This window comes from Patagioenas fasciata, chromosome 8 (genome assembly GCF_037038585.1).
Source record: "Patagioenas fasciata isolate bPatFas1 chromosome 8, bPatFas1.hap1, whole genome shotgun sequence".
Classification (NCBI taxonomy): domain Eukaryota; kingdom Metazoa; phylum Chordata; class Aves; order Columbiformes; family Columbidae; genus Patagioenas; species Patagioenas fasciata.
The window spans coordinates 21645307-21659641 of record NC_092527.1 but is presented as its reverse complement, the minus strand read 5'-3'; the positions used below and the strand labels follow the sequence as shown (position 1 = coordinate 21659641).

Here is a 14335-nt window from a genome sequence, read left to right as displayed (position 1 = left end):
AACTGTGGAAGCCTGAGACTGAAGTGTGCAGTTTCTTGAAGTCCAAGAAATAACTGGGTGACTCAGTTGCTTTTCTTGATTGCCAGTGCATGTGAGCTGCACTCTCCCTGTGTTTCCTGAAAGGGGTCCTCTCTGCTGTTGGAATAGCAGGAGCAGAAAGACACTGGGGTGCTTCGTGAGTCCTCGCTTGGAGAACTTTACCTGTGCACTCTGCTTCCTGACCTGCTGGGTTTGGGCATCAGACTTCAGGGTCTCCTCTACCTGTGTAACAATAACAGTGAGCTGGATCAGAAGGTGTCCAGAGTATCTGTTTTAGAAACTCTATAGCATCTCCTGGGCACTGTCCAAGCTAAAATGTCTCCTGGAGTGTAGCAAGTCTCTTGCAAGTGTCTCATGCAAAGCAAACAGCCAACTTGCTCTGATGCCACCTCTCCATAGCTCAGTGGTTTCCCATGGGATTAGTTTCCTTGACTCGTGGATGAGAAATGCTCTGTGCCTCACTGGAGCCCGCTCTTTCCTGTCTCTTGTTCCTCCCAGGCTGCCTCCACCATGTCCCACTTAGATCCAGCAGACCATGTTACCTTGGGCTCCTGTGATGTACTTGTCCCAGCAACAAAAGGCAATTTGTACAGTGTGGGTTCGTCTCCCCAGTTCTGCTCCTCCTCCTAGTTTGGGGTGATCCTCAAGACCTCTTTAACATATTCATCCAGACCTTACCTCATTGTGGCACCCACACTGTTGCCAGGAGTCTCTGAAGCCCCAGTGGAAGGCTCTGTGCACCTCCTACAGAAGAAGGGGCTTGTGCAACCTGGCAGGATGTTGAGTAGCCTGATAGCCACAGCTGTTCCTCCAGAGAACAACTGCCACTACCCTCAGGGGCTGATAAGAAAGTCTTCTCTGTGTTACAGGTTTCCCACTGCCCTAACCAGTCCAGAATAGGTAAAACCATTCTTCCATTTGGATGAATATGTATGAAGCAGCTCTCACCATAGCACAGTTCTCTCCTGTGTTCAACTTGGCATTTTACCTCTGTGTGCCTTGTCCCTTTCTGATGTACTTCTGTTTTTTCACCCCTCTCTAGTCCCTCTTGAGAGTGTCAGCTTGCTCTTCAGACTGTGCTGGAAAGGCAGTGCCTTAAGGAAGCCTCATGGGGCCATGTACCACTCTAGGGCGTTGCGTCCCTGCTGTCTGTGTGACTGTTCTGGATGCTGTGACTGCTGCAGGTGTCTGACTCCCTGGGGAGGGAAGGTCCTGTGGCTTGTCTTGATACTGTGAGACAGACATAAAATCCCACTTCTCAGATTCTCCAGTGAATTTCTACAGCTTCTTACACTATCCCAAGACTGCCTCTGGTTCCTATATGGTTTTTGCTTATAATTCTAAAGAAAAACTACCTGATGACAGCTTTGCCTTAGTTTTGGGAAGCATTTGAGCACTTGTGAGATTCCTGGGTCTTGAAAGATGTGTGTGGTCATATTACATTATGTCCTGAAAGCAAATTTGGCATGCCACTGAGCAGGTGGTATGCAGATCCGTAGTAAGGTGGTGTTTCTCATAAGCAGAAATATTGATTAGCTTAACCAAAATTGCTACCTGTTTAATTAGAGCAATTAAACAAGCATAAGGATGATACAGTAAATTAGTGCTGTAGTTGGATGTGGGTCCCAGATTCCTAGAGGTGTCTGCAGATATAAGATTGACTGTTCCTCTATCCAGATGAAGTCCATTTGAGGTTTTCCTGAAAGCCAGACCTTCACTGTTTGCTGCTCTTGGATTTCTTTTTCAGGAACCCAAAGAGCTATCTTTAAGCAAGCAATGAGGCACTGGGAGAAGCACACTTGTGTGACATTTGTGGAGAGAACTGATGAAGAGAGTTTCATTGTGTTCACGTACAGAACGTGTGGGTAAGTGATACACACATTCCCTGCAGCCGTCTGTGTTGCAAACTTCCCTTTCGTTGATGAACGGCTTTAAGTCTAGCTCTGGTCAGAATAGACTGATGGCTACATGGGGGAATCTGTCACAGAGATGTGTCTGGCTGCTTCCAGTAAGGTTTGCAAGGATAATTTAGTATTTGCTCAGAAGAAGGTGCTAAGCCTTTCTAGATTCTTTTTCCTGGGATAACACTCAAGTTTATATATGCATTTTTATAGATATGCACGTATGTGTTTTATTTATGAATACGCACACACATAAGTAAGTACACATAGCGTATGCAGCTGCTGGCCTGTCCTAGATCCTGCCAGATGCCATCTCCTGTTGCTATATCTCAAGCTTCCACTATTCACTGATGTGCTGCATGGGTTTGTGGGTTTTCTCTTCCAGATGCTGCTCATATGTGGGTCGCCGAGGAGGCGGCCCTCAGGCAATATCCATCGGGAAGAACTGTGACAAGTTTGGTATTGTGGCTCATGAGCTGGGTCATGTGGTGGGTTTCTGGCATGAGCACACACGGCCTGACAGGGACCAGCATGTCACAATCATCAGAGAGAACATACAGCAAGGTAAAAATAGCACTTCAGTTTATTTCACCTGGCTTTGGGTAGGTGGAAACCTTTCTTACAGTACTTGTGGAAAACCCTAGTGGTCTGTGAGCTGGGATGGAGAAGAAGAAATACTGCTAGTCCTTACCTAGAATAGGGGTCAGAGTAGTTGGGTGAGTAGATGTTTTGGACGTTCAGCTGGAATTGTTGGAATGTAGGAGTATAGCCCTTTGATTCTAGGTGCCCAGAGGTGAAAGGTGCCTTCTTTTTTTTTTTTTTAAGTGATTTGTTTTTTCCCTTTGTGTTTGGCATCACAGGTCAGGAGTACAACTTTTTAAAGATGGAGGCTGGGGAAGTGAACTCGCTGGGAGAGACCTATGACTTCGATAGCATCATGCACTATGCTAGGAACACATTTTCCAGGTGATAATCCAAGGTTAAATGTGCTTAGGGCTATTTTCAGTAGTTGTGATTAGCTCTATGGGATACATGGAGCCTAGAAGGAGACTTGTGGTTTATTGCAGAGATGTGATAGTTGCAGTGAGCTCTGCTGCATTGCAAAGCTTGGAAAATATTTGAAAAAGCAAGGTGGGTGAAGAGAGGTATAGTGGACTCCTGTTTTCCCTTCCCCACTATATTCACCCAGTGCTGATAATCTTGGAGACCTTCCAAAAGCATGTTAGTATGTTTTGCAACCTTCCCAGCCAGCGTGTATGTATGTGTGTATGTAACTGCCCACCTTCAAGGGGATAATGCTAAAAACACCTTGAATCTCTTGATTGTCCAGCTTGTGCTTTGGAGTAACAATATTGCCTTCCAAACCTCTAGCACATTTGCCAAGGGGGGAATTTAAACTCTAAACTGTGATCTTCAATTTCTTGGCTATTTTTTTTAACTATTTATGCTTGTGCTTTAGATCATGACCTCTGCAGCTCTCTGATTCTGTGTGACTGGATTCTTCATGGAGAAGTTTTCAGTCCTGTTCCTGCCCCAACTAACTGGCCAATTTTTCTGTAGCCTGTTTGCCCTTGACTCTCATCTCATCCCATTTTGTGATTAGACAGCTCTACTGGGTAGAGAGGTGAAATGAGTGTAGTTATTTATGTCCTGGATTTGGAATGGAGCTACTGGATGACCAGCTCCATTTTGCTGTATTATTTGAATTTTTTTTCCACATATCCCACCACTGCTCTTCCCAAAGAGCTTTCCTTCGCTACATACCATGAGTAAAGGGGATGGAAAGCCAAGCACAAATATTCACATTCTTGGGAACATTTCGTTGCAAAAATTAAATGTGTCTTTGGGGCTTTTATTTTTTTTTTTCCCTCCCTAGTTGTGTGGAATTGCCAAGCTTATTGTTTTGTGCTTTTGTTTCTGAAACTTCACGTCAACCGGGGAAAAATTATCAAACTTGCTGAAATGGTGTTTATTCTTGCAAGGGGGAGATGGTGGCTGAGCAAGGGCACTTTGCAGCCTTCAGAAATTTCTTTGGACCAAATACCCAAAGCAAACAATTTTTCTTCCCCTGAGGCATATACTGGACCCTTCCAGCATTTTGTAGTCTCTAAATGGTTAGAATTGTCTTACACAAAAGCAAGATTAAGTTATTACTGCCATTTATATTGTGGATGCCTTTGAGTCTGTGTCTCTAGAAAACCAGGGTCCTTCAGAACACTGCTGGGCCAAAAGGGGATAAAAATGGCAAGAGTCCTTCTAAATTTAAATTGGTGCTTACTAGGATTTTTAAGTCTGTTTTCTTTAAGCCCTTTGTTTCTGTGACCCACCCTCACCCCAAAAGCAGTCTTTATGCAGTAATTGAACTGAGCACTAAGTGCCTCTGTGGGCTGATTGTGCTCTCATCATAAATAGGCAGTGCTGGGAACAGGCTTTTGCTTTACCAAGACCTCTCTTGACATCTGCTTCTCTAAGAGAGCAATGCTTACTTTGGCCAAACAGTAGAGATTTGCGAGTGTATACATATCTCCTTCCCACCTTACGGTGATTTGCAGGTACTGGACAATTGCAGCCGAAACTAATAAGGTATAGAGCCTGTGGAGATACTGAGTTCCAGCAAGTTTCATTAAGATGAGTAGCTGAGAATGGGGGAGAGCCTCTGTGAGACACTGCTAAGGGAAGAGCTGTACTGGCTGTGTTAATATGTTTGCATACACCAGAACATCCACATAGCAAAAAGATGATCTGAGCCCCTCACCAGTGGAGAACAGGACGTGTGAGGAGGAGGCGAAGGACACAGTCGTGTCTATTGCTCATTGTCTTGAAGCAACTCATACATGGCACTTAGCACAACTGTGTCATTTATGACTCCTGTGAATAGTGATGATAGCAAATCATATGGTGTTTGCCGTGGTCAAATGCTGCTGCAGATCTGAGGCCCTTTTTATTCTAAAACTTTGTGCCTAGAACAGAAAGGGACAGTTTTTCTGAAACAATGAGCCCTAGTAGTGGAAATTGTTTCCAGTGGTGCTCTTGAAAATTTCTGCAGGAGTCACTGCTCATTTTCAGTTCACAGCAAAACATGTTTCTGATTTGTGTCTGCAGCTAATAGGAACAGGCGTATGGCACAAGAGACTGTAATGACAGCAGTAACAGGTTTTTACCATGGGAACCTCTATTCTTGTCTGTGTCAGAAAGTTGCCTGTTTTGCAGAGTATGGCTGCAGGCTTTTATTTCCTGGTGCATTGCTTACAGACATGACAACGAATGAAATTGAATATTGCTGTCTCATTAAACAATTTCTTTTACTGCTGTCAAGACCCATAAATGGTGGCTTAGCAGTAAGAAAGTTTAAACCTCCACAGAGCCCTAAGCAAATAGTGCGTTACCTTAATTCACTGAGCCTCTTGCAATTAGACATGGCAGCACAGGCTGGAGTTACAGAACATGACCTCTGCAAAGCTGCTGTTTGAATCAGGATGCTGCCAGCACTGCCTGCATGTCAAGGGGCATCTTCTTGACATATTGGCAACACACCATCCTAATTCTGCACCAGTCAGACACACAGTGCTTACATCCTCCGCAGGTTTTACTGTGTGAAGTAGGGTTGTCTCTGCTCTGCAGATGGGGCTGTAAATACAGAGTTGGGACAAAATGTAGCCATAACACCTGCAGCTGAGTGCTTAACCTGCCTTGAACATCTGCTTCTTTGAGTGATGTTTAAAAAGCACCTGTATCTATTGCCCTCAGATGGGATGGTGAATATTCAGCATTTCTCAGGATCACTTTCATAATGTTTATGTAACACCTTACACATTCAGAGTACTATGTGGGTGCTAATTACTCTTGAGAGCTTTTCTGCTTAAACTCTGTTGTTCTAGTAGCAATGGTGGGTCCTGGACAGCAGGAGAATGGAGCATCCAGGATTCCTTGATTATTTTCTTACCTCTGGGAAGGGAGGTTCATTATCTTATCGAAGAACAATTCTGGTGTTAAGAGTGCCTGAGCTGCTCTGTTTAACGACGTCCACTTGGCGTTGATTAATTTATGAGCCAAAGTATTAGTGCTCTTGAAGACACTTGCCAAATGTACAACTTAAAATCGTAAATGTTGTTTAGCAAATGGGGTTTGGGTAGACAGCATGGGGCTGCTGGGACCTGTGCAGTTTAGACAAGAAAGACACTCTCCTCTGTTCTCAGTTTCTTTGATGGTAAACTGAGAGGAACTATATTTGCTGCCTCCTAATCTGGAGTCGTGTTCAGCAGTACATGTCAAAGAAGCACAAAATTCAGTTGCTAGAAAAAGCAAAACCAGAAATCTTACTGGTCCAACATTAGGGTAAAACCTTCTGAAATAAAATGTGTTTAGCAAGTAATATAAGTGATCACAAGGTAATTTGAAGCTGTGGGATGTCTGCGTTGTGTGAGCAGGCCCCTAGGTGCATGTTATGGTCTGGGGGCTGTGAGTACGCAGTCATAAGGGCTGTAATGGGATAAAGAATCGAAAGTTTGCATGGGCAGGTGGTGGTTCCTCTTTTAAACTTTGTCATTCTTCCCTGGTTAAGCCTGGAAATCTGCAGAAAGCATTTCACTGGCCACAGAACTATGTCCTTGCCAAATGCCAAGTTCTTCTGTGAACTCCTGAGGAGGCTTGAAAATGTAACTGTGGGCAAACAGACCTGTTTCTCTGTTTGTGGTGTTTCTGGAATTGGAGAATTGATTTTCAATATTTAAACTTTAAAAAATTCAGCCTGAGGCGTGCAGCTGACATGAAGAATGCCAGCCTGCATTTGTCAATCAAAATGTGATGGGCTCACCTCAGAGATTGTAAGCATTGATTTTAGGGCTGATCAGGAGTTTTCCTGCCACTGAAAAAAAACCCCAACATATCCCCCATGCAACAGTAGATCCTATTTTTTTTAAATAAAGTCCTTCCCCCCTATTACTTTCTTTAGTTTGAATATTTACAACAGAATTTTACCCCACAATGTATGTTTAATAGAATGATATTTTCTGTTCAAGAATATTGGCTGCAGCTCTGGACAGCTGTGATCCAAATACTCTACTTGCAGTATTTACTTAAACCAGTATAAAAAAACCCCTCTCGGGCTCCTTCCCAAAGCTCTTACACAGCTGAGCAGTCCAATGAACAGAATTACTTGTTTACTTAGAGCTTAGTCCATACTTAAAGACTCATATCAGGACTAGGCAGAAAAAAACCCATTGCTTCTGCCCTGACTTCCCATTGGACTCCACAGACAGTTGTATTCTTCAGAAAAAGAAGTCCGCCTCCCAGATCTGATGCCAAAGTTTCAAACTCACTGGCACCTGTTAGACATTCAGGAGTGCAGTGAGATGGTTTCTGTGGACTGGACAGTCTGGCCATGAGGCCTTGGACTTTACCAACCTGGAGTTCAGGTTTCTGATCCTCCCTCTGCCTTTAACCCTGTAGCCCTAATGCTGAGTTGGGGTCTCTTCGGCATGCAGGCTCTTGCCTGGATGCATGGGCTTTGCATTTTGATTTAAGTGGGCTTAAATCTTTTTCTGGACTGACATCAGAAGTGCAGTAGAGAGTTCCTGAGTATGATGTACCACATGGAAGAAACAGTAGTGAGAAAAAAGAGGCAGAGAGAAGTGGAGTCATTAGCTTGGAAACTCATGGAGAACAAAGGTAGAGCACTGATCTTTTTCACTTGTCTGTGGCAACCACAGTCTCTGCCAACCCAGCACCATCTGCTACTGAACAAGCTCCCCTTTCCTCTACTCCTTTGGCTTAAGTGTCCAATCTGTGCTCCTGCTGAGCCAGATGTGCCATGAACCTTCTGCAGGAATATTTCTTTGCCTGTTCTGATTTATAGCAACGAATGCATCTGTATTCAAACAGAGGCAGTGGCAGTCTTGATATATCCGAAGACAAATTTACTGGCTTGGCAGACTTGCCTGTATATTTAGAAAGTGTTGACAGTAGCGAGAAGGCCACCTCATGATGTGGTTATCACAATATACGTTACCCTTGCTTGTTAGCATGGGATATATGGCAAAGGGGATGCTGTGGGAGGCCTGCCAGGATGACTTCCTATGCATCGTGTCACTTTCCCTATGTCACTCCTCTTTGTCTCTGTGTTCTTCCATGCAGAGGTGTTTTCCTCGACACTATCCTTCCCCGTCGTGACGATAATGGGGTCCGGCCAACCATTGGTCAGCGTATTCGCCTGAGTCAGGGAGACATCGCTCAGGCGAGGAAGTTGTACAAATGCCCAGGTAAATATGGCTTGTGGAGATGGCTGCAGCTTTATTGTAGACACATGGTTTTATCTGGAAAGCACTGGAGTTCAAGATCACCTTAATGATCCCTTTGACAAAAGAAACTTGGGAAACATAGACCATCAAATGCTTCAAGCTGGAGATGTGGAAGAACTGAACTCACCCAACATGTGTCTCCTATTATCACTTTGCTAGAATTCCTGTTTGGTTTGGGGATTCAGGTTTGTCCAGTGTTCTCTACTGAAACTTAGTAAGAGGAGCTGCAGAGTAGGCTGGGGAGGGGGGCTAAGCCAAAACTTGTATTTTGCTGTTGGCTTGATATAAATATACTGCCTAGACTCAAAGATGTAGGCTTTGTTCATAGCAAATTAAGTCAATGTACAAGACCATGGACAAAGTGCGGACTAGCAGTTTTCAGAAAAGTGGCAGAGAGATCTGGTAGACCAGGGTCTCTGCACACCAACAACAGACTTCTGTTGAGTTATTTATATAGGTGTTGTTACAGGGATGAGCCTTAAGGAAGCCCGAAGTGTGTCTCTGTGATTATAGTGTGTTGCACTGAGGTTTGGGAAATAACGTCAAAGAAAGCCCAAAGGTGCTGATTTGTGAAACAACCAGGTGCTGGAAGCTGAAGCTTTGAGCTGTTCAGGAGACAGCTGTACCCTTCTTTCTGCTGCAAAAGGGTTGATAGACTGGGAAGAGCTTTGGTAGAGAATCCATCTACATATGTGTGATGTACTGAGTCCTGCTTTGTCTGGGATCTAAAAAGAACATTTGGGTCACAGATGGGATTGGGAGACTAAATTTACTCATCAGAACAAAAGGATCTTTTTGAAGTGGAGATATTAGACAGCAGAAGTTTATGTGACAATTTTAGCTGAATAGATTAACAGAGAAAACCAGATTCCAGAGAAGAAATCTGCCAGACTGGTGGACACTTTGAATGTGGGGATGTAGAGAGAGGCTCGCAGCAAAGGTGGCACCCGATGTGGTGCCTGTGGTATCGACTGCAACAACTGGGGAGAAAGATAGCACAGAAAGTGTGATGCTCAGAGAGTGAAAATTTAACAAGCTCTGTTGAATTTCTACTGGTAATGAAACATTCATGATAAGATACTGGAGAATGAGAGTTGCCCTAATTCTGCAGAATGACTCTGTAAAATTAAAAAAAAGAAAAAAAGGACTTTTGCAAGCACAGCCCAGGAGTCTATCTAAATGGTTGGGCTGGCCAGCATGTTGGTCCCATTGAGAGTGGCTTTGACTGATCATAAACCTAATAAGATCATAAACGACTAATTTTCTTGGAACAAACCTGTCGCAAAGAGGAAAATGTTAGTAGGAGAGAGAAGTTTTACCGGTATAGAGTCACATCTTAAGTGAGTGGCTGGCTGGCACTGCTCTGTGAACTATTAATGAGGCCATGGGAAATGAGGGATAGCTGGTGTGCAAATCTGCTTCTTTTCTTTATCCATGTCAAGAATGTGAGTTCACAAGGGTCTAAAATAAATTCTAGGGATCAACAGTACTTCAGGGTCTGTGATATTTGGGGATCACTACTTAGCTTATAGTGAGTGATACAGCTTTCTTAGGTATGCTAGTTCTGACTAACGTGGTTGTTGTTATTGTTTTGGTTTTTTGGTTTTTTGGGTTTTTTTCTTTTTACCACTCATAATTTTCTCTGATTCACTTTTGTCTGAACAAGATGTAGTTCTTGGAAAATCATCTCACAGGTGAGTTTAGCAATTGGATCATTTGAACACTCAAAAATAAAATTTAAAAAAAAAATAGAGATGTCTTGCACCATGTTTTTTGTTTGAGTCAGACCTGATCCAAGCAGCTTTTTCAATCCCATAGCTGGAAGCATCAACTGCAGATTCAGATTTTTTGAGGCAAGCTGAAAAGCCGCTTTGGCCTGGAGTTAAAGTAAAGCTAAAAGCTACAAAGCAAGTTTCTTAAAATGAGGACCCTTATGAGTCTCAGTTTTCTACTTGCAAAGTAGAAGTCTTCTACTTTCTAGAACTTTTTCCAGAGAGTTTTAGCAGAGGTTATATCAGTTCAGAAAACATTTGACAGCAGATTGTTTAGAGCTTTAAGTCTACTAAACAAATTTTCTTCAAATACCTATTGTTTTGGCTGGTTTTCTTTTTTCCTTTGCCTCAAAACTTATTCACAGGTTGCATTTGAAGAGAAGGGGTGCAATATATTTGATGACATTAACATGTTCAGCTGCCATTTGAATCTGTAGCTTGAAAAGTTCTCTTCCTGTGCAAAATGCAAAGCATAGGAGTTCAAACCCAAAGGACTTGTATTGTATGTTTGAGCAGGGTCTGAATGAGGCTTTGAGGACAACTTTGTTCAGTAGTCAAGCTGAGGGTTTTTAAGTAAAATGCAACAACATAGTCCAGAAGTTGAACGGCAGATGGTTTCATTTTTAGAAAGAGAGTGTCCATCTGAGAATGCCTGAGAAAGGGCCCCCAAAAAACAGCTAGCATAGTGAAGGATGAGTTACAAGTGTGCAGTGGTACAAGCCAGAGTGACTGCTGTGTCTATTGCAAGAAACAGGGCTCTGCAACTCATTAGGCTGGAGCTCTTGTGGCTGCTACAGTTAGAGCTGTCTTAGCTTTTCCATTCTCAAACCCTGCTGGTTTAAATTGTTCTTAATTCCCTAGAGCTTATACCTACCTGCTGGGTTAAAGTTAGTACCAAGCCAGGTGAAACCAGATTAGATTTGCTGAAGGAATTTCTGGAAAACAAAATGCATTCTGCTGTGTAGTAGTAAATGGTAGAGTTTTATAAAGGTGCATGTTGAGGATTTGATGAGTATAGCACATCCAGCAATCTTATGCTAAAGGAAACAGGCCTCTATGTGTAGCTCTGCTAACTGCAGTGATGGCTAAACTATAAATGGAGAATGGTCTTGCATTATGTCATCCTATACAATACTATGTTCAGCTTGAAAAAGATGTAGTGTACCAGTAACCAGCTGGTGAGCAGTAAGTGCTTGTCACTCAACTACATCTACAAATGACTTCTGAAGCATTGACCTTTCCTACTTTGCTTTTCACCTCTGTTCCTTTCTAGCAGCTTATTTGTGCAACAGCACCTCCACCACGTGTGAAAAGACAGCTCAGTTTCTTGGGTCTCAGAAGTACCAAACAGTACTTTTACTGGACCTGTTGGCTTTGTGACTAAATGGAGTACATTTGTATTGCTTATCAGTGTGTTCTGCAAGAGATTCTGCTCTACACAAATATGCATTGCTCGTTATTATCCTGCTTCTCCCTAGACATGCGGGCAATTGCCCTCCTCTGGGCTGAAAGGCCAGCCTCTCCCAGGAGGTTTGGAGAGTTTCCTCTTCAAGGTTTGGATAGTTAGCTACATCTGCTTTCATGATATTTTAGCAGAGTAGTCCTTGGTGGTAGATATGTTAGTGTCTGTTCCATAATTACAGTCTTGCAAGGTACCGTGTAGTTACGCTTGGGAGAATTAAGTCTGGGTTGTTGGAAAGCTTTGCTGAAGTTCAGCTGAGGGCGGTAATCCTCTTGTCCAGTGCCATTATGGTAATGAAGTATGTGTTCCCAGTGTTTTAGAGTTCTCTTTGTCATTTAATATTTTTTTAAATAGATTTTTGAGCAGGGAAAAAGGACATCTATATATCTTGTCGAGTTATGGATTAGAATCCCCTCTTTATTGGGACACCTTGTCAGATGTTGGCATTCCTAGAGCCATCCTAAGGTGGTGGCCACTCCAGACCATGAATTGACCAGTGATGATGCCAGAGGATCATCTGAAGAATGGCTTGCTGTCCTCAGAATGAATATGTCTGGGATCCAGCTTCTTTGAGAAGTTTATCTGCTGGAGCAGCATGTGTTCCTTGGTTGAGGGTCCTAGGACTGTCATGGGAGCTGGAGTTATCCTAACAGACTGCTACAGTTAACAAGGCAAGGCATCTTTGCAAGAGGTGGAGGGGGAAGGAAATGTATTTGTTCTGCAAATAGAAGTCTGGATTTCTTCTCCAGTTCATGCAGACCATCACCTTTTACAATCTTCTGTGCTCACCTGAAGAATACAGACAGCGTCACCTGCCAAACCTGTTGGGAGAGGCAGGAGGATATTAACTATTTCTGCAGAATGCTTTGAAACTGAAACTTGCAGTGCAATGCTCCTTTGAAGTTGCATGATGGTAGAGAGAGTTCTTGGGGTTCAAAACTGCTTGAGAATGAAGGAGCAGCATGGAGATTTTGAACTCTCACTTGTTTTCTTTGTTCCTTTGGGCCAGGTGTATGCATTTACCTGCCTGTTTTGCTCAGTGGTGCTTTTTCTGAGTAGTTTAAAATACCTTTGACTTTCTTGACAGGAATTGCTTTGCCAGATCCCATGCTGACTTGTGCCTTGAAATATGTGCAACTCATTCCCAGTAGTGACTCCACATTCCAGAGTACACCTAGGAGCTCTTTGGCTGAGCAAAACCTCTGTCATGGTTTAACCACAGCTAGCAATCAAAACCATGATAGCCACTCATTCGCTCCCCACCTCTCCCTGCTCCCAAGTAGGGGAGAGAATCGAAAGCAAAGGAAGAAACTTGTGGACTGAACTAAAAACAGTTTAATAAAGTAACAAAATACTACTACTACTACTAATAATAATAATAATAATAATAATAATAATTAGTATAAAATAAAAATAAAGCATAAAATAAGCAATACTCTGTGCAGTTCCTCCCGAACTCCATCCATACCGAGCAGCAAGTCCCAGGAAGAGAGAGAGCACACTGGTCCTGAACAGCCGATCCTGGGGAGAGGACAAAAATGCTAAAAAGGCAGAAAGGCCCAGAGGCCCACTGCAAAACAGCAGAATGGTAAAAGGCCAAACTAAAAGAAACTCTCAAACATAACTCAGCTGGAACAGAGCAGAACCGGGACAGGTTGCCCAAGCTGGAAAAGCCAGCTCTCATTAAATACAAAGCATGACACCGATGATGTGGAGTATTCTCATTGATCAGCCTGGATGTCAGTCAGGGTCTGTTGCATCCATGTCCCTTGTCCTAGCTGCCTCGCACCTGTAGATAGAGAGCCCAGAAGGACCTTGGTCTCCTAGACAACAACTAAGCTAACAGCAAGTTCTTACATTCTATTCATTCCAACTCAAAAACACTGGAAAGTTACTTGAAGAGAAACATGAATTCTGTCTTGGGGCGTTATCTTGCTGTTCTCAAACTAAATCTAAACAACGACTGTGTTGGCTATGAAAAAGGAGTTTCTAACTGCATGAAGAAAATTAACTCTATTTCAGTCAATCCAGCACACCCCTTTTTTGTATCGCTGTGTATTGTTCATCCAGTCTGACCTGTCAAACTGCTTCAGGGAAGTTCAGAATTTCTGGCCTAGGTGGCTCTCTCTCCCCTCCTTGAAGATATTACACTTTTTGCATGGGACCAGTCTCTTTTCACCTCCAGCTTCTGACCTGCCCATCTAAATGTGATTATAGCTGAAAAAATTAGTGAGTGTGTGATAACATGAGGCAGAGGAACATCCCCTGGCATTTCCATGAGAAAGGGAGACAGATGTTTGGGTTTGTCAGATCTTTCAAAGCACTGCTGCTTAACAAGGGATTTTTGGGAGCTGCCTTGCTGTCACTGAGGAAACCAAGTTGCTGGTCAAGGGAAGTTTCGTAACATCAAGCGGTTATGAAATTAGAAAAAAACAACTGAAAAGCAGGCAAGCCAAGGTCCTTGCTCCTTGGGATGGGTATCCGCATGTGTATAGTGTGGACTCTGAAGGAAATGGGAGCTTTGATATTTGTGATCCTGTGACCTAGCCAGTCAGCTGCTCTGCAGATGTAGATGGTCACTCCTTGCTCCAGCTCAGTCTTCCTGGCTCAGAGAGCAGGAACTACAGGAGCTGTGGCTTTCCCAGATGTTGGAAGCTCCAGTTCACTAAAGGAACATATGCATGTGTGTGCATGTTACTTGCTTCCTGAAAGTCACTCTGGGATCTTCATTTCATTATCTACAGCAGGCTGCAAAAATGGGAAGGTGCAGAGCAGAACGAGCTGCCGTTCTCATGTTTTATTGTGCACGCTGTGACAGCAGGGTAGGTGCTGGACAGCTGAAGCTTGAGGGCAGTGGGGCTTGCC

At 43.3% G+C, this 14335-nt stretch overlaps 1 protein-coding gene across 7 annotated transcripts in view; it reads left to right on the top strand.

The window, feature by feature from the left end:
• TLL2 (tolloid like 2) overlaps positions 1 to 14335 on the top strand; it is a 91392-nt gene that overhangs the window by 52137 nt on the left and 24920 nt on the right. For all 7 annotated transcript variants that reach the window (XR_011740288.1, XM_071811877.1, XM_071811878.1 and 4 more), the window contains 4 exons: positions 1787 to 1904; positions 2326 to 2504; positions 2801 to 2906; positions 8073 to 8197. Coding sequence is in view for 6 of the 7 variants with exons in the window: in XM_071811877.1 (XP_071667978.1) it covers positions 1787 to 1904; positions 2326 to 2504; positions 2801 to 2906; positions 8073 to 8197 (528 nt within the window). In the remaining variant the exon portion in view is untranslated. The remainder of the gene's footprint in view (positions 1 to 1786; positions 1905 to 2325; positions 2505 to 2800; positions 2907 to 8072; positions 8198 to 14335) is intronic.